Here is a 25,984-nt window from a genome sequence, read left to right as displayed (position 1 = left end):
AGGCAGCTGGCTTTGCCGGAACAGAGGAGAGCCAGGGCAAGGCCTGGGGTCCTCAAGCTGCCGCTGGAGAACTGCCGCACATGCATGTGCAAGGCTGAGAGTGTGCACAGCTTGCTTGGGTCCCTGAGGACTGTGGGACCATTGCTGGGACAGGGCAGGGGTAGAGGGAGCCAGACAAGGAGGTGGGGGGGCAGTGTAGGCCCTGTCTGGCCTCAGCCTCCAGAGTGAATTGACCCCCTTCCCCAGGAGCACAGAGGCCAGCTGGAGGGGAGCTCATCCAGGGCCCCCCTGCGTCCTGGAGGCAGGCATGTCAGAGCGCCACGGTCCCACGTAGAGGAGTGCCCCCTGCCCCCTCTCCAGAGCACTGTGGGAAGCACTGAGCACTGGGCGGACGTTTGTCGGGATGATATCTAACCCAGAAGATGAGGTTAGAGAAGGTGCTGAGGCCCCCAGGGTGGCTCCTTGGAGGATGTGCTGCAGACACCCCCACTCCCTGTCCTCTCCTTGTCCCTGCCCCAGGTTTCCCAGGCTTGGAAGAAGGGGATGAGAAACCAGCTGCTCACCTGAGACCAAGAGCGAGGCTAGCAGGAGAAGCCGGACCCCCAAGGCCCTCTGTGTCACCATCCTTGGCCAGGCTTACGCTGGTCAGAGCCCTGTGGCTGTGCGTCCCTCTGTCCCAGGCTGTGCTGAGCAGGCGCCCCACCCCCTGCACACTGGCCAGTGACACTGCCGCTGCTTCCTGTGGCCTCTTTCTCACCCTTCCTGCTCCATGGCACCATCTGCTGGGTTGTGAAAGGTGAGGGTGGGGACTAGGCAGCGCTCCTGGTTTCACCCCACCCTGTGGCCACCAGCAGAGGGGGCCAGACTCACTAGGAGCTGCTGAACCCACCCAGAGGCGCTGCTCCCAGGGCCCCTGGTGGGGTCCCACAGGGCAGAGGCCTCCAAATTCAAGCAGCCCCCTGGGGAGTGGTGATGAATACAGGCTTTGGAGTCAAGGACACCTACTCAGACACTCCTCTCACAAGCTGGGGGCCTCTCTGAGCCTCAGTCTCCTCCTCTATAAAGAGCTACAGCAATGGAGCTGCCTCCTAGAGCTGAGAAGGGGTTTGAGAAGCCCCGAGACATGCCCGGCATGCACGTGCCTGGCTATAGGGATGAGGATGAAGACGTAGACGGTGTTCATGCTCCTTCTTCCATGCCTGTGGATTGAACAAGACCAGGATGAAACCCATGCCTGCTGGGGGCCAGGCAGGGAAGAAGGAGCCCCAGCCCTCCCCCAGCAGTCTAGACTAGACTGGACCAGATAACTTGGGAAAGGCAGGATGCAGGCGAGGCGGGCCACCACAGGAGCACGGCTCCGGGGGTTGCTCAGGGCTGGGCTGACATCTATCCTGACCACTTCCTGGCTGGGTGAGCTTGTGTGTGCCATCCATTGCTCTGAGCCTCTCCTGAGGCATGTGGAGAACTCTTGAGATGATGCACATGGAATTGTCCCAATCAGTGGGCGTGGCCATTATCATAACTGTCCTTTTATGATTAGCAGTGCTGTGAAATTATTGTCATCATGGCCCGGCTGGTCACAGGTGGCCCAGCAGGAAGTGGGAGCAGCAAACACACATGGGGTGTGGCATGAGGGAAGGGGAGGGGCTGACCACTCAGGTCCCACCTCTGGAAGATGTGTGGATGAGGCCAGGGCTATTGTCGTGGTCCCACGGTCACTAGATCAGAAGGGAGAGGCATCCTGCCAAGCTGGTGCAGGTCACTAGCATCCCTGCTCAGGCCAGAGCTAGGCTTGCTCCACTCGGGTGTCTAACTGGGGACCCACCCAGTCCCAACTGGCTTTTATTTCCTATTCTTTCCGCACAGCATCCAGACAGGATCCAGTCCCCTGCTGGGCCCTCTGGGCTGGGGAAGGCTGGGGAGGGAATCACTCACAGGGTGTGTGGGTGGCAGGTGGGATCTGGCATGAAGCCCCAGGAACTGCCTCTACAGGGAAGGCTTAGGTGGTGGGAGGATGGGAGCCACTGGTCCCCCCTTCCCCTCCTCCCAGGGGCCTGCCCCTACCTGCTGCTTCCCTCCCAGCTGCGGGCTAGGTGAGATGGTGGGCAAGGGCTTTGAACTGAGACCTAGGCCCACTGGGGACCTGTCCTGGAGCCAGGGTCCTCAGAGGGGTTCACGGGTACCTATTTGTAAAGAAGTGCCTCAAGATTTGCACACTGGGACCCGGAGTGTCCAGGGCACCTGGGAAGATGGGACTGGAGGTTGGGGGTAGCAAGAGAGGGTTCTCTTCCTTACCACTCTAGTTCAGAGGCCTTTAGAGAGCCCTGGGATCCCTAAATCTCAGGGTAGACAGAGCTGTAGCTTCCCTTTCTGCCATCTGCCATCCCCAGCTTGTCCCAATGGCTCCAGGTGGGCTCCGGTGCCCAGGCACAAGGCCTCCAGTCCTCTGGCCGGGCCCAGCCAGATTCACCCCTCTGGCTACTGCATGTGTCTCCCACACCAGAGGGGTGCTTCTAGGCACAAATGCAGCCATGCCCTGGTGGGGACAGCACTCCTGCCATCCAAAGCCTCCCCCACCCCACCCAGTGAGGTGCATGACAAGGACCACTGGGGTTAAGGGGTCAGGTGGCCCATCCAAGGCCTGCCCCGAGAAGGAAGGGCCCTGAGCTGAGGCCCCTCCCCATTACTTCAGCCTGCCTCAAAAGCAGAAACTAGATGTTCCAGAGAGTTCTTTGAAGAGAAGAATTTGCCCCCCATCTAGCCAAGTGAGTGGGGCTGGAAGAGACCTTCTTGCAGAGACTAAGAGGCCTGTGAGGTGGAGAGCTGGCTCTGCTTCCACTGAGCTGCCCAGTCGGGACCCTGGGAAGTTCTGCTCTCTGCCCTCAGGAGTTGGAGGAAGGTGGAGTCCCAAACCAATGGAAGAGGCAGGAGCGGAGGAAGAGGGGGAGAAAGGAGCTGAGGTGGGGACGACCTATGCTGGACTTTAGACCTGGACACAAACAATGGCAATAATCAAACAAAACTGCTCTCAGAACTGATTGGGGACAGAAACCTTTCAGATCTGCCTCACCTGTGTCACAGGATGGGAGGCCAGGGGAGATTTAATGGAACAGGGTTGAAGGCAATGATGGGAGAAAAGCTCAGTCATTTCCTCCTTGCAGCCCGCTTACTTCAGAACTGGTCAATAAACTGGTTACATATGTCATGGGACCAGCCAAGGGCTGAATTTAGTCCCCAAACATGATCTTTTTTTTTACTGGCAAATTTTTTGGAGTAGCCAAAATTTTTAAGTCAGGATTTTGTACCACCACAACCCAGATTCTCATTTTTCATAAAAGGCAGATGCTCTGGCTATGTGGGCCCTCATCCCTGCAAGGCGGTGACCAGCTGGAGCTGAGTAGCAGGTGCTCCTTGGCATAAGGCTTGTAATCTTCAGTTTACCACAGACCCCACCATTCCCCATTGCTTCCCCACACTGACACCAAGTTGCCATTTATACGCCCCACCCTTGCCCTGGTGGTTAGTTCCCAGCAGTTGATTTCTAACACACATGGCCCTCTTCCCTCCTTCATGGTTCCAACTGGCCTCGAGGTGACTGTATCAGTGACTCTCAGTAGGACAGAAGAAAGCTCAGAAGGCAGTGCTCCAAAATGTTTACACTGGTTAGATGATAACAACAGCTGATTTTTATTTTCTTCTGTATACTCTTCTTTCCAAGTTTGTCTACGATGTTTCCAAGCTCTCTACAATGAACATGTACTTTTTAAATCCAAAAAACAAATGAAGTGGTAATTAAAAAGAAAGTCCTCCCCATCTTTAAAGCTGAGATCCATGTCAAATGTTGCCTCCTACAGGAAGTTTTCCTGGATTCCCAGCCTGGAATGATGGCTCCCCCAACTCCATGCCTGTAGCTCCAGGAGCTCTTATCTCATACATGCCTTGCACGTTAGACGGTGAGCTTGAAAGGGGAAATGATCAGGTCTGGCCATCTGTGTCCAGCAGAATTAACTGTGATGGGCTCAAGCATGCCCGAGACAGTCTGCAGGGATTCAGGGACAACAACCACCTAGGAGCACATTGGGCTCTAGGCCAGTGTCACCACGGGAGGCATGTCTCAGTCTTCAGAGCAGAATGCTGGGGTGGAAACAAATTTGAGCTGCTATGCTCCACAGTTCTTGCCACAATAGGGCTTTGGGAGAGGCTGAGAGACCCTGTGAGGGGTGGGCTTGACAGTGGTGAAAAATAGTAATGCAGCTTATACAGAGGCCCAGATGGACAGATGGACCTAGTTTAGCCCAGAACATCTATACTAAGTCTGAGTCGGGGGCAGGCAAAGGCCTGCGCAGTAGATAAAGGTGTATAGTAGGCACCAGGCAGCTCTTAGAAACCACCACCCAAAATACAGTGCTGGAATTGGGGACCCTGGGCTATGAGTGGAGGGCTGGGGAAGCCCCAGGAGAGGAAGGGAGGGCCACAGAGGGGAGAAGGAGGGCTGGGGAGGCCAGTGGAAGGTGACAGCTGTGGGCTCAGAGGGAGAGGAGCCGCCGCTATGCTCCGGGGGTTGGAGGGGTGGAGGGCTCTCCTCCTCCAGGAGTCTGGCTCAAAGCTCTGCCCCAGCCCTATTTGCCCTGAGGGCAACAGGCCACCCTTTGGGACTGCAGAGTGCCTTCATGGTGATCACCAGAGACAGAGCAGCTATGGCACATTTTTGTCCTGGGTGAGGACACAGAGCTAAGGATGCTGCCAGGCCTCCAAGGTCTGGGACCTGACCCTGAGGCCTGTGGGCTTCTGACCCCCAGCCACGAGGGCTGGGCCCAGTGGGGTGAATTAAGACCAACCTTCAGTCCCAGGTTAGGATGGCCAGGGGGGCAGTCCCACACCTGAGCCCCCTGCCAGCTGGATCCGAGAGCCAAGTTGTCCACAGGCCAATTCCAAAGGCCCAGCCTAGGAGTCTCACTGCCATGGCAACAGCCCCGTCCCTTGGAGGTCTCTGAGCCTTCTCCAGTCTCCAGCTGACCCGCCAAGGGCCTGGCCCAGCTTTAGGGGCCACAGGCAGCAGTGAGGAGAGACCGCATCTCGGCTTCCTCACACGGGTGGGTGGCTGGCGGCCTAGATGCGGCTGGAGGAGGTACTGCCCGAGGTGATGGGGAGTCTGGCACTGTCCGAGTTGCTCTTCAGAGGTGAGGGCCCGCCCCGGGCCTGCAGCCGCATGGACCAGTACCAGAGGAAGATGAGGAAGCCTGTGGGCCAGGAGGGGACACAGAGCTCAACAGGCTGCAGGCAGCCCTTTGCTACCTCTTCCCCTCCCAGAGCCCCTTGACTCAAATCTGCCCCTTTCCCTCCTCTCTGCACAGGCTCCCGGCACCAGTGTGACCCCAGAAACCCCTGCTATGCACCAGGCACTGTGCAATTCACTGTGCAACCATCTCACTTTATTCTCTAGAGGTTCCTCTGAGGCCCAGACTGTTCATTATCATTCTGTTTTACAGATGAGAAAACTGAGGCCCAGGGAGGTAAAGAGACCTGGCCAGCCCAGGAGTCAAACACTGGTATTCAGGCTCTGGAACACACCTGTTAAGGCACCATGCAATATAGCGCCACCTCAAATGACATTACTCTGATTTATTAAATGTTTGTGTGAATTTTGGGGCATGATTTATAATCCTTACAGGGTCCCCTTCACTTCACATGTGAGAAAACAAAGACACTTTCCTCCCCTCCATTCCCGTGTGGGAGGCTGGCCTCAGCTTCCCTGCTTTCCTGCCCAAGTCCTCCTCCCTACCTGGCATGGCCAGAACAGAGCAGGGGTGCATGTGACTCTGTATGATGTGGGGGGCATGGGCTGGAGGGGTGCAGGTAGGGCAGATCAACCCAGGCCCTTATGATCCCACCTCTCTGCTCCTCGCCCCTCATCCCCTGACCTCCCCCAACTCACTGCCCATTAAGCTCGCTCCTCCTCACTGTTCTCCCAACACACAGCTAGTTTCCACCTCAGGACCTTGGCTCTTGCTTCTCCCTCTGCCTGGAGTGCTCTTCCTGCAGACCAGGCTCCTTAGCCTGGGACACGCACACGCACCCCCAGCATCTGTGCAGTGTGGATCTGATTCAGCAAGTCTGGAGGGGCCAGAGTCCGTGCTTCTAACAAGCTCCCCGTGATATCCATGTAAGCAAGGCCCTCACTCAACCAGTTCATAACTGATTGGCTTAGCATAGGGCCTGCCTATAGTAGGTGCTCAATAAAGACTTGTCAGCTGTGGCCTGGATGCTCCCAGTTATGAATGGGAAGACTGAGGCCCAGAGAAGAGAAGTGCCAGGTTGCCTGGGTCAGCTCTTCCCTTCCCTGTGCTCCATCTATGGGCACCCTGGCTGGGCCAATGGGTAGGGTCTTCTCCACACCTACCTTGGAAGGAGGTAATAATGCTGAAGAAGTAGAGGACTACAAGCTGGAAGGTGCCCGAAGCAAAGGAGAAGAAGACCAAGGCCCAGGGCAGGCCAAGGACTAGGCTGAGGCCCAGCAGCGTCAGCACATGAGGCCACTTCTGGGTGCGGGGCCGCAGCCGCAGGATCTGCACCACCATGGTGCCCAGCATGGCTGTGTTGAACAGGAACACCAGGCTGAAGAGTCCCAGGTTGGTGACATGGCTGACGACGGAGTCCCGTATCCAGCACCTGAGGCAGGGGTGTGAGGGCTCGTGCATGTCCAGGCTGGCACAGCACTTCCCGGGCCACCGGCATGTGCCATGGTGAAGCCAGGTCACCAGGCAGCTTTAACACCCCTGACTCACAAGACAGAAAATCACTTTCTTTTCCATTCTCCTTTATTCCTCTCTATAGTCAAGGAAAGGCCCACTTGGTGCTCATGTGTTTTCCACATGTCTAACAACCTGCTAGGCTCTCTTTTCCACAGAGAGGCAGCCTCAGGCACACAGCCTTCAGCCAGCATTCAATGCCAGGGTTTTTTCTTGTCCCATGTTTGTTTTCATGATTATTCACTGAGTATGATGAGTGATGCTTGTTTTCTATTTATAGCATTGGTATAAAAAATTTTTAAATATAGTTAAATTAACAAGTCAAATGATTTAAAGAAAAGTATTAAGTAATAATACAGATGGTACAAAGATGGTGAAGCAAAAATATCACAAGGTCCTCATATAAAAAAGACTGAAATTTTCAAAATACTGGGCCAGGGAAAGAATTCCTTCCCAGCCTGGGGCTCAGGAATCCTGGCTTCCAGTCTAGGTTCAAGGGGACCCATAGGCAGGGCCACCACCAGCCTGGGCTGGGTGCCCTTGAGCAGTGTGGCATGGATCCCTGCCCTCTCTGGGCTTCTGTACGTCCATCTGTACGGGGAGATGAAGAGTATAGCAAAGGAACACAGTGGGGCCCACCTGCTCCAACCTATACTCCCACTCACAATGGGGAAACTGAGACCACACTGGGCTCCTGGTGGGTGAGGGGCAGATCTGGGCCTATTTCACCCTCTCTGACCCTAGCCCAGTGCACTGGCCACTGCCAAGCCTGTATCCCCAGCAGCCCCGGCCGCCAGGAGTCTCCTGTCTGTGTGGCCTAGGCTCAGGCTCCTCTGGGGCCTCTACACCCCAGGACCCACATTCCTGCCCCGATTGCACACAGCTACTCACATAGAAGGGTAGATAACACTCTCTGAAGTCCTGTGCACAGCCAGGATGATGGGGCCGTAGTTGTTCACATCCACCAGTGCCACCAGTGTCACCAGGAAGATGGGGAAGCCTGTGAGCAGCAAAGCATGGGCTCCATCTCCCACCCTCTGAGGCCCTCCCCTCCCCTGCCCTTTGGCGAGGGCTCCTTTCAGGCCTGTGCTCCCAGAGCTCACCCAGCCCACCCGGGGCAAGTCCTCCAAGTGCAGACCCTCCCCTTCCCCACTCCAGGTTGGGTTTCCCGGGGAGAGAGACCACCTCCCTGGGCCTTACCCTGTCCCCCCTATCCTTAGGAGCAGGGCCCTCAGCTCCCTGCTGAGGGCCTGGATGCTGCAGGCGAGAGGCAGGAGCAGACAGAACCCCGGTGGGGTGAGGGCAGTTCAAGGGGGCATATCCAGAGTTCTGCCCCCGGGGGGTGCCTGCCCTGGGCCCTGACCTTGCTCATGAGGTGGAGACTGAGAGCCCCCTGGAAGGAGGTACCTGCCACCAAACTCCTGGGCCTTGGCACAGAGCCAACTCTGAAGGAATTTCATGTAATCAACAGAGGGAAACACGAGCAGTCCAAATGAGAAGCACAGGAGGAGCAGCAGGCTGGGGTCTGGGACACATGGAGGTCGGTGGGCCCGTGCAACGTCCAAAAGGACTTGTGGCGTGTGTCCTGGGGCCTCCCAGTCCACAATAAGGGAGATGTAGGCCGTAGGTGAATTGGGCTGTCGCTGTCCGAGAACAAATGCCAGAGCCCCAGGGAATCTGTTACCTGAGGGTCAGGGGGATCCACAGGCAGAGTCACTGCCGCCTGGGTGAATCAGATGAGTGGAGGACTGGACTACAGCTCCACTCGTCCCCCAGCTGGGTGCCTGGAGCAGTGCACAACCTGCACATCCATACATGGTGTCTCTGTCACCCTGTCTGATGGCCAGGGTGCCATCAGCCCTTCCTCCTCATCACCTGCTCCAGCCCCACCATGTGCATGGGCTGTGGGCACACACAACACAGTTGCTCCTGCACATGCATGCTCAGGCCTGCACCCCCTTCCTAGCTGAGGACAATGAGCATGCTCCAGGTGTCCCACAGAATTAAGGGTGTCTCCCACCCACCCAAACAGGCCCAGACCTGACTTCCAACTCCACTTTTAAGGGAGTGAGCAATGTGGAGAATATGTGTTTCTTGGGGACCAGGCTCAGCACCTTATTTTCCTGAAGGGACTTTGACACAGGCAAGGTAAAGAACCCCTGAGGATGGGTGAGAAGGAAGCTGTGAGGGACCAGCCAGAGAGGCAGGTGGAGAAGCAGAACCAGGTGCCTGCGTTTTGCTAGAAGCCAAGTGGGAGAAGCAGATCTAGGGAGCCCACCAACGCACTAACTTACCCCAGCCCACAATGCTCAGCTTGAGCAGGTAGCCAGGGACATAGGTGCCGATGACTTCTACTACAAGTCGGTACAGGTTGTAGCCCTCGAGGCCCATCCAGGAGAGGCAGGCGAGCAGGGAGAAGTGTAGGAAGATGGCGCTGGCACGGCAGCCAGCCTCAGAGCCTGCCAGGGCCACTGGCTCACTGAGTAGGAAGCTCACATCCAGCAGGAAGATGGCCAGCAGCAAGTTCATGTGCACTTTGATGGTGTAATCCCGAGGCTTCCTCCTGCACAGGGTTGGGGCATGGGGGAAGGGGTTCCAGGGGGGAGGGGATAGGGTTATCCTGGTGACCAGCATATGATGGCAGGGTGTATATACATGTGTGTGTGTGTGTGTGTGTGTGTGTGTGTGTGTGTGTGTGTGTGTGCCCATTCCTTCTCCTCCTCCTCCAGGCAGCCCTCCCAGGCTACACACACACACACACACACACGCTCCCTATTCTACTCCGTGCCTGCAGCCAGGTAATTCCCCACCTGTGCCTGTGCACCTACTGTGCTCCCAAAGTCGGAGAGGAAAAGGCGCCATGTTTGTTGCTATTCGGGGACTCCATGCCAACCATGTCCTATGCCTGCCTGTTTGCACAACTGTGTGCCTGTGAGCCTCTGAGCATGAGGTGTGGGCATCTGCCCTCAGGTCTGCAAGTCTGTACGTGCACACCCCAGTCTCACCCCCCACCCCAGGACTCTGTGCAGGCCAGGGTGCCATCAGCCTTCCCTCCTCATCACCCGCTCCAGCCCCACCATGTGCACGGCTGTGGGCACACACAACACAGTCGCCCCTGCACACTCATGCTCAGGCCTGCACCACCGCCTCCCCTGCCAATAGCTGAGGACAGTGAGCATGCTCTGGGTGTCCCACAGAACTAAGGGTGTCCCCCACTTACCCAAACAGGCCCAGGCTCTGACTGCCAGTGGACCTCTCTGTAGGCTAATCCCTGCATTGACAATCCAGACCCCCCCCCCTCTACAGCCAGCCTGAGCGGTGTGAAGGCATTCCGAGGGGGCTCCTTTCTCCTTGAGGCACCCAAATGACTGTGTGACAAACTTCCATGTGAGGGGGCTCAGACCCAAATGCCTGAGGGAAGAGGCTTCAAAGCACACAGCAGAGAATAGGGTGCTGCAGAGAACCCTTGAAGCCATGCCTGTCCACAGCAGCTGCTGCCACTTGGCTCCAGTAACTGGTGCCGGTGGGCCTGGAGCCCGCCTGCCTGGATTCAAGCCCGCCTCTGCTCTCTCTTGCTCTGTGACCCCCGGCAAGTCCCCTGCCCTCTGTGAGCACTCTTTCCTAGGGGCCTTGTGAGGAGCAAACCAAGTTTGTGCATGTAAAGCACAATGTACATGTCAGCCATTATCACTGTCACCATGACGTTCTTATGTGTTTTTAGGGGTTTCACATGTGACCACTCGGAGGCAGAAACCTAGATTTTTATGTCAGCTCTCCCAGTGTTCACTGTTGGCAGTGAATAAATTGGTTAATGCAATGTTGTCCACTATCACAGATCTGAGGAGGAAAGGCAGCCCCCAGGGGTCAGCTGACTGCACACCCAGGGCTCTGGCCACACACATTTTGGGTCAGCTGGGCCAACCTCCAGTTGGGTTCCCACCATTGTGGGGTTCCAGGCTGTGGGTCTGGAATAGAGGTTCTCCCTCCCACTTTCCACCTCCTGTCTTACTTGGAGCAGAGGGAGGCGGCGAGGGTGAGGACACAGGCCAGGGCGGAGATGACACAGCCCACGTAGGACAGCAGCGTCAGGAAGTGCTTGTGCGAGGCGTCCACCTCCACGGAGGCGACCTGGGTAAACAAGACAGGTCAGGGCTGCTTCTGTGCTCCCAACTCGACACTGAGGGTTTGCCCAGGTGTGGGGCTAACTTGTGGTCCCCAGGTGGGTCTGGGGTCTCTGAAGCCCCCTCCCCCGAACTGAGCAGAATGTGGTCCTATGAGTGCATGTGTCTGCAGGAAGGGTCTACAGCTTTCACCTCATTCTCCAATGAGTCCCTGACCCACAAGGGCTAAGAGCTCCACCTTTTCTGTCCTGGCACTGATTATTTTTCTACAACATTCAGCATCAGAATAAATTTCCTGTGAGGGAATGAGTTTCCCATACCCAGGAGAGCTGGAAGACCACTTCCGTCCCGCAGGTGCTGGGGTCCTAAGATTCTGGGAGAATGAACCTAATATATGAAGCTTCTGTGGTCATGGGGCACTGCAGTCCACCACCAGGGCCCCCACGTGGGGCCTCAGCAACCCCTGGGGGGCTCATTAGAAACATACTTCTGGCCCCACTCCAGATCTATGGAATCAGCATTTTTATCACACACCAAAATTTAGGGATAAAGAGCAAGGGCTTCAGGGACCAGCTCTTTCACTGACTAGCTGTGTGACCTTGGGAAAGTTGCCTAACCTCTCTGGACCTCAGTTTCCTTATCTATAAAATGGGACAACAGGAGACACCTCAGGGCTTGTGCAAAGTGGCTGGCACCCAGCAAGAACCCAGCCTGTGGCGTGGCTACAGGGCAGAGTGGGACCACTCACCATAAGCACAGCAAAATAAGTCAGGTGGGTGCAGAGGCAGGATGTCTGCGTCTCTCTCCTGATGGTCTCACACCCAGCATCGCTCCAGCTCCCCGAGCCACTCGCTGAGGAGGGGACGGCATAGGGCTCTGATCAAACCCAGTCCCCCAGGACACCACCGTACCCCATCCAGGATGGTGGGTGTCACTCTTCTGAGCCTTTGCTCCACCTGTCACATGCCTAGTCTGTCACTTCCTGTTCAAAGCCCACCTTTCTCCAGGAAGCCCAGATTAGCCCCATCTCCCCTACCCTCTAGGTTCCCCCCTTCTCCTCCAGATGCCTACCCAGAGACCCCTCTACACTCACATGTCAGGTCTTCAACCCAGAATACACACTGTAGAGTCACATTCTTCTGTAGGGACAAGAAAGGAGAGTGGATCCCATTACAGTCCAGTCCTCTATGGGGCAGACCAAGGAAGTCTGTGTCTGGCCACCACCCCATTTGGACCTGATCATTTTGTTAAAGATTAGTGATTCAGAGGCGGGGGGAGGAAAGGGGGACGTGGGCTAGCGGGGACCCTTGTCTCCTTGGATGGGCTGCTCGCTCACCGGCTGTGGCTGGTGCTGGAAGGTGAGCACCACAGGCTCTGAGAGGTTGGCTATTTTGGTGTTCTGCACGACAATACCCAAGACCTTCTCACCCAACACTTGGCTGGAATTCTTGTCCTAGATATTTGGGGTGGGGAAAGAGAGTAAGGAGGGGGCTTAGGGCTAAGAAGAAAGGCCCAGAAGTCCCCTGGGTTCTCTAGACTCGCCAGCACATGGCTCTGAGAGGCTGAGTCTCTCTCTGGAAACAATTTCTTGCACATGTAGTCATTTACACTTTAGTGGGAACACTATTTAGACATCTCCCAAGGAGATTGGCATGTTGTAGCCCAATTTCTGACTTTACAATGAAAGGCTCCGATTCGCAGAGGCTCCAAGCCTCCCTTCCGTTTCTCCATCAGACAGAAACTGCTTTCCCCTGGGGAGGGCATGAGGACGCGGGCCCCACACCTGGAACAGGGCTTGACTGCTGAAGTCCACCAGGAGGAGTCTCTGTTCAGGATGCCCTCTCCGGCCTTTGGTCTTCTGGAAGAGTGCACGGGGCAGCAGCACTGAGTACTCCAGGATCTCCCTCTGCTCCTCCTGCAGACCAGAGTGGCCTTAGAGCCCAGAGGGGGCCTCCCAGCTGCCCTTCACAACCCCCCGCATCTCCCTAGGTGCTGCCATCTCTAAACCCCTTCCTTCAGGAAGCCGTGACTGACTCACAACAGCCTTTCTCACCCCTCCTTTCCTTGACGCCAGGGCCTGTTGGGGAGCCTTGTGGTTAGAGCTCAGGGCCCCAGGGCCAAACAGGCCTGGGAGAATCACGCAGTGTTCTGTTGCCTGGGTCTCTGACACCAGTTCTGCTTATGGCATCCTGGCATGGTGGGACACAAGGGCAGTGTGGGTGGTTCTCGGCTCACCAGGCCCACTCAAGGGGCAGCCGCAAGCCTGAGGTGCATGCACATGCATACGGGGGTTGGTCTTCTGTTCACACAGGGGCCTGCAGGAGACCCTGGGGCAGGCAGCAGCTGTGCCCCCCACCTCTGTCCACACCACTGTGCCAGGAAGAATCCTCAGTGCCACAAGGTCATCACTGACAGGTTATTCCCTGGGCCTGATGCCTTCCTTGTCTGCACATATCTGGTCCTCAGAGGCCCAGGAGATGGGTGCTCCAGGCCCCCACAGCTGCTTCCGGCCCTGGCGGCTGATCCCGGCTCCTGACCTCATGCCGGGAGTGGATGTACAGGTCCTGGAGGCTGGCTGCGGGCTGCAGCTTCCACACCGTGGCGTTGATCTGATCCTCCTCGAAGGACACTGTGTCCCCTGTGAACTTCACAGAGCTCAGCTTCGACTCCAGGCTCTGCAGCTGCCTGGCGGTGGGGAGAAGATAGGTGACTGCTGGGGAGGTAGGTTCAGGCCGGCAGGAAGACAGGGAGAGGAGAGACTGGGCAGGAGGAGGCAGACGGAAAGAGGGCCAGGGGAAAGAAGAGGGAGCAAGAGAGAAAAACAGCCCCACGAGTGTGGGAAAGAGAGTGACCTGCGGGGGCAGGGTGGGGAGGAAGCTGGAGCAGCACAGCAAACAGGAAAGAGGGACAGGGGTGGAGACTCTCCTGAGCACCAGGTTCTGGGCCCACTTCTGCCTAGACCGGCCCACTCTGTGGCCATGGAGCAGCCCTGCCCATCCCTGGGCCTTAGTGTGCTTAGCTCTAAAAGGAGCCAGACTTGGGATGGCTGTCCTGGCACGGTGGGTGATATTTGTTTTTACAAACTCAGGCAGGTGAGGGGCTGGGTTCCTCCAGTAGGAGATGGAAAGCCCAGAAGAACATTCCAGTCCCAGGAGAGGCCCCCATCCAGCTTCCCACTCCAGTCCCCGCCCTGCCCAGGCCCAGGTCTGGTGGGAGGGGTCATGCTTACTGCCTGGCAGGGGAGAATGAGGGCCTCCTTGAGGCCTTATGGGGATGCTTCAGAAGCTGGCTGAGCTGCTGGAGGTCCCTCTTCACCTCACACATATCCACGGAGGCATTGTGGGAAGCCTTCTGGAGAGGATCTGGGAGAGAGGGACAGACAGATAGAAGTGCCTAAGGCCATTGACAGAGGTGCCGGGCCACACCCATTATGCTCTTCCATTTTAATCCTCACACAATTCTGGGTACTTGAATCCCCATTTTGCAGAATAGGAAACTGAGGCTCCAAGGGGTGGGGTAGACTCCCGCGAGGTCACTCAGAGATGAGGCCAGCCACGTGGGGCTCTGTCACATGAAGCCCTGCAGCAACTTCGAGCCCGGACAGGAAGGACACACTTACCCAGGCACCCTCCTGGCTGCACTTTGAAGCTGGGCGAGCTTGTCCCAGTCTGGGGGTGGGGAGCCCCATCTACTGCCCTGGCCTTGTCTGCCATACCTGGGTCAGGAGCTGGACCTGCTCCCTCCACCCCCAGCATTTTCATGGGCCTGGAGCTGCTAACATTATTCAAAGTGCTATGCTCCTACCCCTGGGAGCCCCACTCCACACTGCAGCTGCCTGAAGAGTAAGAGTCAGGGAAACCCTAGACCCTCAATGAAGCCTCCAGCTTGTCTGGCCACCCTCTCCTGCAAGGCGCTGGCCACATCTCACCTGTCACACCCCACGTGGAACTGGCAGCCTGCACCCTGCAGCGTCAGCCTCTCTACTTCCCTCCCTCCCACCCCCAACCCCATGCCCATCAGCTGCTGGGTTCAAATCCTGGCTCACTCACTCACTAGCTCACAACTTTGTGCCTCCCTGTGCCTCAGTTTCCACCTCTGCAGAATGAAGATAAACAATTGACAATGGTGCTGATGAAGCAGAATTCTTCCTCTGTTCTTCCTCAGTTCTTGACATCCATCCCATCTTTTAATTCTCTGCTCCCACCCTGGTCAGAACTCATCTTCCTTCCCCCAGGCCTTCCCTGCAGCTCCTCGATGGGACGTTGGCCATCACCCCTACCTTCCCACAACCTTCCTGAAGCACACCCTGGGTCACACTCCACTCTGCAGACACCTTCAACGGCTCCCCACTGCCTGTGTGCAGAGCCTGAGCTCTGTGACCTGACATTCAGACCCGGTCCCCTTTCAAGCCTGCCTGGCATTACATCTTCCCTGCCTCCAGGCCTCCACCCAATTCGTTCCTTCTGCCTGGAAGTCGCCTTACTGTGGAAGGAGAAGGTGAAGCCGGCAGCGCTGGGGAGACTGGTGTTCTCGGGGCTCCACCAGGAGCTCACAGAGGTGGCAAGCAGTGGGGGGCCCTGGACCGGGCTTCTCTCCTGATGCCGGAAGCATAGGAGGTCAGAGGCTTGGGCACTCAGCACAAAGTCCTTCTTGCCATAGCGAAGATGCAATTTTCCAGCACGGCGATTCCAGTAGAGGCAGAAGTGGTAGAGGCCCCTGGGGTCAGGGAAGAATTGGGAAGTTGGGGGGACTCCAAGGAAGGGAGCATGGATTATGAGGGCCTCCTCAGAGTTCTTGATGGAGATGTGCAGCTCTGACGCTTCTTTATAATGAAGGCTGCTCTTCTGGGTCTGGTTCCGCTGACCGCAGAAGCGAAAGTCTTCTCGTGAGGCCATGCCATGGGCACCTGGGGAGGCAGAAACTGCAGATGGGTCTCTGGGGCAGGAGCCAGCTAGGAGCCTAGCAGGGGGCAGGCTCTGGGCTCAGAATACCGGAGCCCAGTACCTGGGACCCACACACAGTCCAAGGGCCTATACCTCCAAGGGTCTACAAAAATGTGAGTCTACCCTTTTCAAAATTATTGGCTCCAAAATATGAAAAGAACAAACTCAAAATTAACAATGATTTCAAAGGTTAAGAAAAAGTTTAAATAGCAATCAAGTATTTGATGAGGCCATTCCGGCTATAGACAGTTGTGCAGCCTGCACACTACACAAGGATGCTCTGGCTGCTGAGGTGAATAGGGTTCAGACCCAGTCCATGTTCCCCACCCTAAGATGTGCACTGTGGGGCTGAATCTACCAGAAAGAAGAGGTGACTTTTCCTCAAGATGCCATCCACTTGCTGAGCTGTGTCTGCAGGTCTGTGCCTGCCCAGAGGGGTTAGTGGAGTTGCTGGCAGCTGTCATAGACATGGGTGCATTTGAACATAAGTCACAGCAGTCCCAGGGCACCCCAGGAAAGCCTACCTTGAAGCAGGAAGAGCAGACCCTGCAGGAACAGCACTGCCCACAGCAGCCCTTGGGCAATCATCTTCCTCTCCAGAGTCACCACCTGGAAGAAGCCAGGAGTGTAAGCCAGTGGCCTGACTGCCCAGCAGGGTTGGGCCAACCTTGTAGAGGAAAGGTCAATGTAACATGGTTGAGACAAGTGTGGAAACAGCCCGTGGACTTCCCCAGAACTACCAGGAGCTGAGCATCAGGAGGTGGAGGCTGCCCAGCACCCAGCTGAGTTCAAGACCCAGATCCACTTCTCACTTGCTGCATGACCCCACATAAGTCACGGAAAATGGGCTAGTAACAGTCCTCCCTCTGGACCCAGCACAGATGGGGTAATCTTGGCTAGAATCTGGAGAGAAAGGTTCCACAGCACCTCCTGGACCCACACCCCGGCTTCCCCGGGTCTGAAAGACACAGAGGTTCTCATGGTTCTCCTCCAGGAACCTCACCATCATCGTGCCTGAGACCCAGCTCAGAGGACGCTTCTCCCAGGAAGCTTCCCTCAACTCCTTCCACAGTCACTGCTGGCTTCCTTTGGCTGCCATCACTGGGCAGGGCCCCCTCTGCTGTCCCCCTGCGGTAGTATGGTGCATTCCCTCCAGCCAGCCAGGGAGCTCCTGATCCATCTCTGGGCCCAGAGCCTTTGGTGCATGCTGACAAAGGTTGCTGGACAAAATGGGGAGCAGGTGGAGGCTGTGTTGGACCGCGAGGGAAATGTTAGCGCACCCACAGCGCCTTCTACAGGGGCCAGAGGGGAAGTGTACTTCCTGTCATGACCACCAGGCAGAGCCAGTTCCCAGAGCCCTGGGCAGCTGGAAAGGCAGAGGTTGGTGGCAGTCTGGTGGGGAGACACTCACAGGATGGCCCAAGTGAGGGGAGGCGCAGCTACCCCGTGCCATACTGACATAGAGTGGGCACTTCTGACCCCCCAGCCTCTACTAGCTGACACCTACTATCTGCCAGCCTGTGCTGACCCACCTCACCCCTGTACCTGTATCAGTCCTCACTCCAACCCTACAAAGTGGGCCTTACTGTCGGCCCATTTCGTAATCAGGGAACCTGAAGCCTAAGGGCTTAAATGACTTGCCCAAGATTACTTCAGAGGCCAAGGACCTTCCCTGCCTGGTCAGTACTGTAGTGCCTGGCAGGGAACCTACATACGTGGCACTAGTAGAGATGCCAGCTGGCTTGGCCCTTTCCACAGCCAGCTGGCCCTGTGACTGAGCTGGGTGCCGACAGACACAACAGGCATCCTCACCCTGTGGGGAACTACAGATGGCCATGGTGACAGGTGTAATCATCTGCCACAAGCCAGATGAAGGGAAGCTTGACAACCTGGGCGCACATAAGGAGTCTTGAGACTAGAAGAAACCAAGGAGGGCTTCCAGGAAGAGGTGGCTTTTGGATGGACTATTTGAGGGCAGAATTACAGGGAGAGGTGACCCAGGCAGGAGCTCATTGGCTCATGGGCCTTTCTCAAACTAACCTGGCCCCATCAAGCTAGTGCCCGTCTCCTACTCCCACCATGTGTAATGGAACCCCAGTTTCTTGGGCCTTATTAGTCCAGTTATTGGTCAACTGGCTCATCATCCTGCCCTGGTGGCATTACAGGGCCCCTTAGAAGAAGGATGTGAAAGTGCTTTAGGGAATGGCCACTATTTCCTAGGTTGCAATTTTTATGTTTTCACTCTGCGTCCTGCCTGAGCATTCTGGCTCCTTTTGAAACTGCCTCCTGCCACCCCAGACCAAAGAAACCCAGCATCTGGGGACAGAAACATGTCCCTTCTGGATCCCCTCTTTCCTTCTTTCTGTCAGTCCCTCTTGCTGTCTCTTATCCCCAATCCAAATGTTGCCTCCCAGGCAGCCCCCCTCACTGCGAACACTGCTCTGTACTTGTGAACTCATAGCTCACAAGTCACTCTGAGAATCCGGCCCAAATTTTCCATTTTATGGCATTGGGATTCAAGTCCCAGAGAGGGTCAATGACTTCCTGACATCACACAGCCAGCAAGGATGGAGCTGGTCAGAATCCATGCACCTCTTTGGCTCACTGACCATCAAAGTGAGCTACTCACTGTGGGTAGACAAGGCCCCAGGAAACGGCAGAATCATCCACTTGCATCAAGCTACCCAGTCTGACCTTTGCGAGCACAGGAGGCAGAGACAAGGAGTGAGCTTCCTGCCATCAGAGGGGCATAAGCAAGGCTGCCCCTTGTCAAAAACCATACAAGGGATTCAAACACAGGCGAGGGCTGACTATATGACCCTGATACTTCCTGGCTGTTTGAACAGCCACGCCAAGGTAGACAACTCTGTGTCCACTGACATTCTTGGGATCTGACGTGGAGGGGAAGCCTGGTTCCTTTAACCCACACTTAGTCAGTGGAGTAGACTCTGGAGCCAGACAGCAGGGGTTCAAGCCCCAGCTACCCCACTCACAAGCTGTGTGGCCTTGGGCTAGTTACCTACCCTCTCTGGGCCTCATTTTCTTCATCTATAGATACAATCAAACACCGAGCCTACCTCAAGAGTCATTATGAGAATTAAATTAATTGACACCTGTAAAGAACTTACAACAGGGCCATGCGTGTGGTAAAGGCCACATGTGTTAGCTAAATACCTCTGTGCACTTTCTGACCAGCTCATGCATGCCTGCCCCTAACTCAACCCCCTGGGCCTGTCACAGGCCCCTAACTCTCTCCCCTCCCCTCCCACTCTCCATATGCCCCCTCGTGGCCCCAGTGGCCAGCTTGGCCTCCAGAGCACCCTGATGGGAAATTCTTAGAGCATGAAACCTCCTTTCCGGTAGTGCAGCGGGAAGGCTGGAAGCCCCCTTCCCCCACGGGAAAGCTTCCCTCCTCCCAGCCCGCACCTGACGCTGTTGGGAGAACCCTCCTGAGGGACAGGAGAGCTGCACTGGTGACAAGAAGCATCCAGCACAGAAGGGGCCGGGGAGGCACTGTCTTGCTTGTCCACTCGGCACTTCCCACCCCGACTCCACACGACAGAGAACCGTGCCTGCCGCCCATCTCACCGCACCCTCCTCCCTCCATCTGCTGCCCACGGCCAGGGGAGCACCCCCCACTGCCTTCTCCTTGGACAACACACACCTGCTGCCCCATGCAGCCCACTCAGAGGGCGCGTCAGCACCCATGATGGAGGCCACACACCCCCGGGACCTCTAGCAGGGTGGCAGAATGCCCTGCGGTCACCACCCCAAATGCCCATCACCTGTCTCAGCCAGGAGGAAGGGGGCCTGCAGGCTGAAGGCTGAACCCCAGAACCGAGAGTGAGGGGCCCACACATGAACCTCCGCATGGACTACCTGGACAAAACCTTGTCCCTGGTCTGTGGAGCCACAGAGCTGGATGGGCCTCATCCAGTGGATTTTCTTAGATCCAAACACCAGCCCACAGGCAAGACCCTCATCTAACCTCACACAGCGCTGGGCCAGAGCTGGAGAGTCACTGAGCAGAGTATCCTAGCAACAGCACTAAAATAACAGCAGGGGCACTGTCTACATTACCATGTCAAATCCTCGGAGCCGTCCTCCATTGCTGATCCTACTGCTTTGCCATTTTACAGATAGGAAACTGAGGCTAGGGAAGGGCTGTCTGTTCCAAGGTCACACAGTCCTGGGTCCCACCCGAGAGAATTCCTGGCAGAACTGGAAGCAAAGGTTCTAGAGATGCATGGTTCCCTGGTTTGGGGAGACCCCAAAGAAAAAGGGAGGCAAAGGGGAGAGGTAGGGGGAGCCAGGACCACAGGCAGCTGGACGATTCCAGCCTGAGAGAGGGTTTGGGGGCTGAGGCCCCCCCACCTAGAGGGCCCCACGCAGCAGCTCCCCTGCTGGTGGAGCCGTCCTTGCCTTCAGGCCTTCCGTAAACACACCCAGAGAACAGAACAGTCCGGCCCAGCTTCACACAATGGGACCCACCACTGTGGCGGGCCCAAAGATCCAGGCAGAGCCCAGGGGGCCAGGGCTAATCTAAGCCAATGCCCCAGCCCCCCAGCCGCAGACTACCTGGGCCTAGGAGAAGGGGCTCTGGCTCCTGCCCAGCCCCAGCCCTGCCCACCCATGGTGGGGGAGCAGGCAAGGGGCAGAGCACCGAGGCTCACTTTCTCCCCCAGGGCCTGAGTCACTTCCTCTGCCATCCATGTAGAGCCACGAGTCACCGCTGACCCAGTGCAGGCTCCTGGAAAACCCATTTCCTCAGAGAACAGAGGTGGAAGTTGAGTGGACAGGGCCTGGCCGGCTTTGGGGTTAACCCTTCCTGGGCAGGGCAGGCTAGCCAGGAAGATGCCCCGTGGCTGGTCCCCCTCTGCTTTGCTTCTCTTTCCTTTTACATGCATTGGGGACCACAAATTTACCCACTCCACCTCCACACTCCCCCTTTGCCTGGAATGCCTATTCTAGCCCTGTGATCTTTTGAGATTTAGCTAAGACACGCCCTGCCTGTGAAGCCTTACCTAACCACCAAACCCCATCAGAATAGACTTCTTGGTGGGGTACCATGGCCCACCCTCAACCCGACATGCCCCCCATTGCCATGAGGAGTTCACATCAGAGGTGCCCAAACTCGCCCATGGGTCAGAACCACCCCAGAGAGTTCGCTAAAATATGGAGTCACAGGCCCCACACTGAGGGTCAGATGCCATGGTCTGGGGTGGGGCCAGGAGTCTGGCTTTCACAAGCTTCCCACTGATACTCTGCAGGCTTGGGAACCACTGGTTACAAGCCTGGGACAACACCAGAGTGTTTTACAGAGCGAGTCGGAGAGGTGGAGCCCGGCCCCAGATCACTCAGCTGGTGAACAGCAGGGCCTGGGCTGGGGCCAGGGCAGCCTGTGTCTCAGTGGTGCCCACTCTTGACCTGGTAGCGAGGACGTACCATGCTCTTTGGTTCATGTAGGGTGCCAGGAACCTGGAAAGGGGCTCCCAAAGGACAGCTGGGAGAAAGAGGGCCTGGGGAGTTGGAAGGAAGCCAAGGAGTGAGGAAGCCTCCAAGTGGGTCTTGGGTCTGAGCCTGGCCTTGCCCCCACAGGAGGGACAGAAGGGAGAGGACCCAGCTCATTGTCCTGCTCCAGGCCCCATCCACAGCTGCTCTCTGGTGCAGGGGCAGCATCGAGTGTTGACCACCTGCCTTGAGCCCTGGGCAGAGGACTTGGCCCAGGAGAGGGACAAGGAGAGGGGTAAAAGTGTGACATGCACGTGAGTGTGGGTGTGCATGCATGCATGCCCGGGTTTGCCCTGGTGTGCGGGTACACAGGGGAGCGAGGAGAAAGCTGAGGCAGGCTGGGAGTGGGGGCAGTTAGCCCCGCAGGAGGCTTCAGAGGCCCCCTGGGGAAGGCACGTTAGAACAGAACAGAGCACAAGGCTCTGCAGGTGTTTCCTCCGTTGGTGGGTGGGGCTGAGGGGACCCTCCACCAGGGGTTTCCAAACTATTTTATAAAGGCCAATCTTACTTGGACACCATGTGCCCAACAGATCAAAGTAGATGGCCCCATCAGACCCGGGTGGGACCTAGGGCTGCACCCCACTCCCAGCCCAGTTCCCCAGGCCCTCAGCAGTGCCATGGCTCCTGGGAGCACAGCTGGCAAATGTTAAGCCACTCTCTCCCTCTTCTGTTCCTGCTCCTGGAGTCAGGTGACTGAGGCCCCAGCTAGGCAACCACACAGACCTCCCCAGGAAGCACAGTCTGGGATCGCTGGGGGAAGCACAGTGACTTCAGGTTTCAGGAATTCTTCTGCAATAAAGGAGAATAAAAATTAAGCTAGCTGCCTGGCCCCAGAGGCTGGCGGATGCCAAGGCCTTGCCCGCTCACTGCCCAGGGTGAATCTGCTGGAGCACCACCCCTGCCAGGGTGGCCCCATCTCCCTGCAGCTTCAGGTTCAGCCAGCTCCTTGGGGCATGCCTCCCTCTGCATGCCCAGGTGGGCCCCGGCTCAGTGGGGAGGCTGAGGAAGGGGAGAGTCTGGGTACCCCCTGCCAATCTGGAAGGAAAGGGTCTGTCCCTGTGAAATGACTCTGAGTCCTTCCCAAGAGCCAGCTCTCCAGAGCTGCCCTGAAGCCTGCTTATCTGGAACCAGAGCACTTGCTTCAGAGACCACAGAGAGGCCGACATAGTTACCCAACCAGAGACAGGCCTGGGCTTGCACATTCCCACCTCCATGCCTTTCCACACGCTGGGCCTCCTCCCTGGGATGCTAGCCTTGTGGCATGTCTGTGATGGTCCCGGTGCTGTGGGCTTGGGCCTCCGCAGCCCACCCCAACTGCACTCCCACCTCCACATGCCAGCCTCATGGTGCCTGGCAGGACACCACATGGTGGGTGGATCTATCTGGCACAGTGGAAAGGACCCTGGAATCCAAGAAGAGGCGAGCAAGGGTGACAGCTCCATTTAGCAAGTGCTCAATTTGTGCCGGCACCACGCAGAGGACTTGACACAAAATATCTCTCATTCGGTCCTCATCGTAATTCTGTGAAGCGCCTGTGACTATTATCTCCACTTTAAATGTAAGGAAACTGAAGTCCAAGGAAGTTAAGTGATGCCCAAAATCACACAGCAAGTAGGTAGCCAAGCCAGGACACAAACTCCAGTCTACCCGACCTCAAGGCCCATGCTTTTAGTTATAGTGGTCTTTGGAGTCTCCTCTCTTCTCTGGGACTGTCTGCCTGTCTTTGCCATGAGGTAACTTGCCAGAACACTTTTTGGAAGTACTAGTTCAAAAGTTAGAGACATACTACAGGCCCTACTTGGTCTTGGGTAGTAGCATATCAAAGGCTCTGATGAGTCCTGCAGATTGAATGCACAGAGCTTGGTTGGGCTTGGTTTTCCAGCCCAATGTGATGGGGCATCCTTTTTTGCACAAACACTGTCGTCAACATGAAAACCAAGATCTCAGAAATCTTGACACCATGCAGATAAGAAGCCTGTCAGCATCCCCCTCTGAGCCTCCAATCCCCTCCCCTCCCCTCTGAGCAGTCCCAGAGGCCATTAGCTAGCATGAGATGGGCTGCAGGAGCCATTTGGACTGTGATGTTCCCCAGAGCAACTCATCAGCATCCTTGACACTTCCAGGCGAGAGCTCTCCAGGGAAGCTGGGGTATATTCGGCCACATTCCACCTCCCTTTGGCCATAAGCCCCAGCTCTTGGGGAAAGGGGCACTGCCAGCCCCTCCCCAGGTTGGTCATTCCATCAAAGTCTGCCACAACCAGCTGGGCCCTCAACTTGGCCTCAAGCAGCTGAAACGCTTCAAATGATGGGATTGAGAAGAAGGGAAGGAGTGAAAAAAGGAATAGAAAAAGAGAAAGATCTGAGGATGTAAGAGCTTTTCAGAGCTGAGAATCAAAGCATCTTAGAATTTTAGAGGGGAGTATAGGGATCTCCAATGTAAGGGAGCAGAAGGGAGGAGTTAGAAAGGGTCTCAGACCAGCCCAGACTGGGGTTGGGCTCAGGCATCGGGTCTTTCATGAGCAGTCCAGGAACTGGTGCCAGCCCTGCTCAGCTTCAGGCTCGGGGCAGTCTGTAGCCCCTGCCAAGTCTCCTTACAGCCCGCCCCTCATGGAGCAGCTGAGGCAGGACTCCAGGACCCCAGGGCACACACCAGTCAGCACCTGCCCAGGGAATGCAGACGCCCAGAGCAGGGCAGCAGGAGGTAGACGCACAGGGTCCAGAACTAGCTTGGCAGCTAACTGCCCTGGGACCTCCGGCTGGCCTGTCCCCTCTCTGCACCTTGGTTGCCTCCTCCATTGAGTGGATGACTACGACCTTGTCCCCAGTGCCTTCTCCATGGCCCAGGGCCGTGGGGTACTTACAGAGAAGGGCAGAGCCAACCTCCCAGGTGGCAGCAAAGGGCAAAGGGGGCGCTGGGCCGGCTCCTCCTCCTGGCCAGACTCCCTTCCCTCTCAACCCACAGGAGGACTGCGACTGTCTGGCTCAAGTTCCCCTTTCCCACCCATGCTCCCCTACTGCCCAAGGCCAGGTCTACAAGGTCAGCCCAGTTACCTCCCTGCTTGTTTTCTGGGGGCTTGTTTGGCTGCCCCGGACCTGGCAGAGGGCCCATCTTTGGAGTATACCTCGAGTGTTCCCAAGGTCAGTCACCAGCACTCTCTTTTCTCCTCCAGGTCCCAGATTCCTGGCTGAGGGGCAGGCAGGGCACACAGCCAGGTATCCTCCCCCAGGAGGCCTAAGGCCTGGGCAAAGCCGAGGCGCCAGCTCCTCCAGGGAAGGGCAGTGGAGGTACAGCCCAGGACGCCATCCCAGCACATTGTGCACACAGCACGGCAAGGCGCTGCCTCACGCTCCCCCCACCACCATCTGCACACCCACAGCAGGAGCTCACTAGCACCAGTCACACAGCCAATGTTAGTTAAGCTCTTTGGAAATGCAAGACTTGATTCTAAGCCCTTTACACAAAGGAACACATTTACCCTATGTGACTAGTGCCTTTATGCCCATTTAACAAATAAGGAAATTGAGGTCCTGGAAGGTCAGGTTACCTGAGGGAGGTCACACAGCTATCCAGGGATGGAGATGAACAAGACACGACCCCAGGGCCCTGCTCCAGAACTCACACTCTTGATTTCGTGGCCTATTTCCCCTTAATCTTACCTGGCTGTTATAAAGGGCTTCTCTTGAAAATTAACGGTGGAAGATGCTTCAAAAAATGGGTTTCCTTGGGGTTAGCTGAACCTCTTTACCCCAAGGACCCTGGTCCCAGGGGCTCTCAGAACCACCAGATGACCCCCATCTCAGCTCCACTCCCATGACTCTTCCCAGCACAGTGCGTGCAACCCTGGCCCTGGACACAGCCCCCAGCACCCCTTGGAGGCTCCTTTGACCATGGGGGTGCAGCCAGACACTAAAAATCATTTTTTTAGCAGGAGTGTGACTGAGAAGAGAGGTGTGGAGTGTGAGGTCCTCAGCCCCAACCACTTCCTTGTTGTTCTTGAAGCTGCTGTTTGATTGATCAATTCCTTTTAGAGTGGGGTCTATGACTCCCAGGGTGCCTAGTGCCACCCCAGCCCCAAGCCACCCCACCCACCAGCTATGCTGTCAGTGTGGGGAGAAGCAGGGGGAGGGTAGGGGGATAAAGGGGGAGAAGGCTAAAGAGATGGCGGGGAAAGGAGGAGGGGGAGGAGAAAAAAAGGGGGAAGAGGAAGGGGAAGGGGACAAAGGGACCAGGGAAGGTGGAGGCAGAGGACTGGAGGAGAGACAAGGGAAGGGAGAAGACCAGGAATGAGAAGGACGGGGGGAGGGGACCAGTCATACCTGGACTTCTTCGTGGCACCAAATGGACGTAAGTACACAGAGAGCACGGATGAGTGAGCCAAGGGCTCGCCTCGTCTGCAGGCTGCAGCCCGCTGGTGGGTCAGTCTCCCAGAGCTCAAGAAGCCAGAAGGGGACTCTGAAGCTGAGCCACCCCCGTCCCTGCCCCCCTCACCAGAGCTTCAAACAAAGCGGGCAGGGAAGATGGGCTGCAAGCGCCAGCCACCAGCCAGAGAGAAGGGGCGCAGGTGACAGCCGCCCCTGGCAACTGTTTCCCTGGCAACCGTTGGCAGCTGTGGGAACTACGTCACTGCCCGGCTCTGACCCAGCACAGCACAGGCCCCCG

The 25,984-nt window shown here is 56.7% G+C and overlaps 2 protein-coding genes across 12 annotated transcripts in view; both read right to left on the bottom strand.

Moving 5' to 3' along the window:
- The window catches only part of ADGRG3 (adhesion G protein-coupled receptor G3), a 31,577-nt gene extending 28,054 nt beyond the window's left edge, over positions 1 to 3,523 (bottom strand). For all 3 annotated transcript variants that reach the window (XM_073226189.1, XM_073226190.1, XM_017675662.3), the window contains exon 1: positions 564 to 3,523. In XM_073226189.1, the coding sequence (XP_073082290.1) occupies positions 564 to 624 (61 nt within the window). In that variant the 5' untranslated portion in view covers positions 625 to 3,523. The remainder of the gene's footprint in view (positions 1 to 563) is intronic.
- A 140-nt stretch (positions 3,524 to 3,663) lies between these two features.
- Positions 3,664 to 25,984, bottom strand: part of ADGRG1 (adhesion G protein-coupled receptor G1) — a 39,302-nt gene continuing 16,981 nt past the window's right edge. For 5 of the 9 annotated variants that reach the window (XM_017675649.3, XM_017675656.3, XM_017675654.3 and 2 more), the window contains 13 exons: positions 16,338 to 16,422; positions 15,354 to 15,776; positions 14,100 to 14,232; positions 13,408 to 13,555; positions 12,654 to 12,785; positions 12,207 to 12,323; positions 11,964 to 12,009; positions 11,619 to 11,722; positions 10,759 to 10,877; positions 9,044 to 9,312; positions 7,641 to 7,749; positions 6,401 to 6,669; positions 3,664 to 5,240 (listed from right to left, as the gene is read on the bottom strand). In XM_017675649.3, the coding sequence (XP_017531138.3) occupies positions 5,110 to 5,240; positions 6,401 to 6,669; positions 7,641 to 7,749; positions 9,044 to 9,312; positions 10,759 to 10,877; positions 11,619 to 11,722; positions 11,964 to 12,009; positions 12,207 to 12,323; positions 12,654 to 12,785; positions 13,408 to 13,555; positions 14,100 to 14,232; positions 15,354 to 15,776; positions 16,338 to 16,422 (2,085 nt within the window). In that variant the 3' untranslated portion in view covers positions 3,664 to 5,109. Of the gene's footprint in view, positions 5,241 to 6,400; positions 6,670 to 7,640; positions 7,750 to 9,043; positions 9,313 to 10,758; positions 10,878 to 11,618; positions 11,723 to 11,963; positions 12,010 to 12,206; positions 12,324 to 12,653; positions 12,786 to 13,407; positions 13,556 to 14,099; positions 14,233 to 15,353; positions 15,777 to 16,337; positions 16,423 to 19,893; positions 19,913 to 24,446; positions 24,469 to 24,981; positions 25,200 to 25,641; positions 25,774 to 25,984 lie in introns of those variants that run through there. The other 4 variants (XM_017675652.3, XM_017675651.3, XM_017675653.3 and 1 more) reach the window with 4 other exon arrangements.

Source organism: Manis javanica, chromosome 17 (assembly GCF_040802235.1).
Source record: "Manis javanica isolate MJ-LG chromosome 17, MJ_LKY, whole genome shotgun sequence".
NCBI lineage: Eukaryota > Metazoa > Chordata > Mammalia > Pholidota > Manidae > Manis > Manis javanica.
This window is presented reverse-complemented; position numbering and strand designations above follow the sequence as displayed.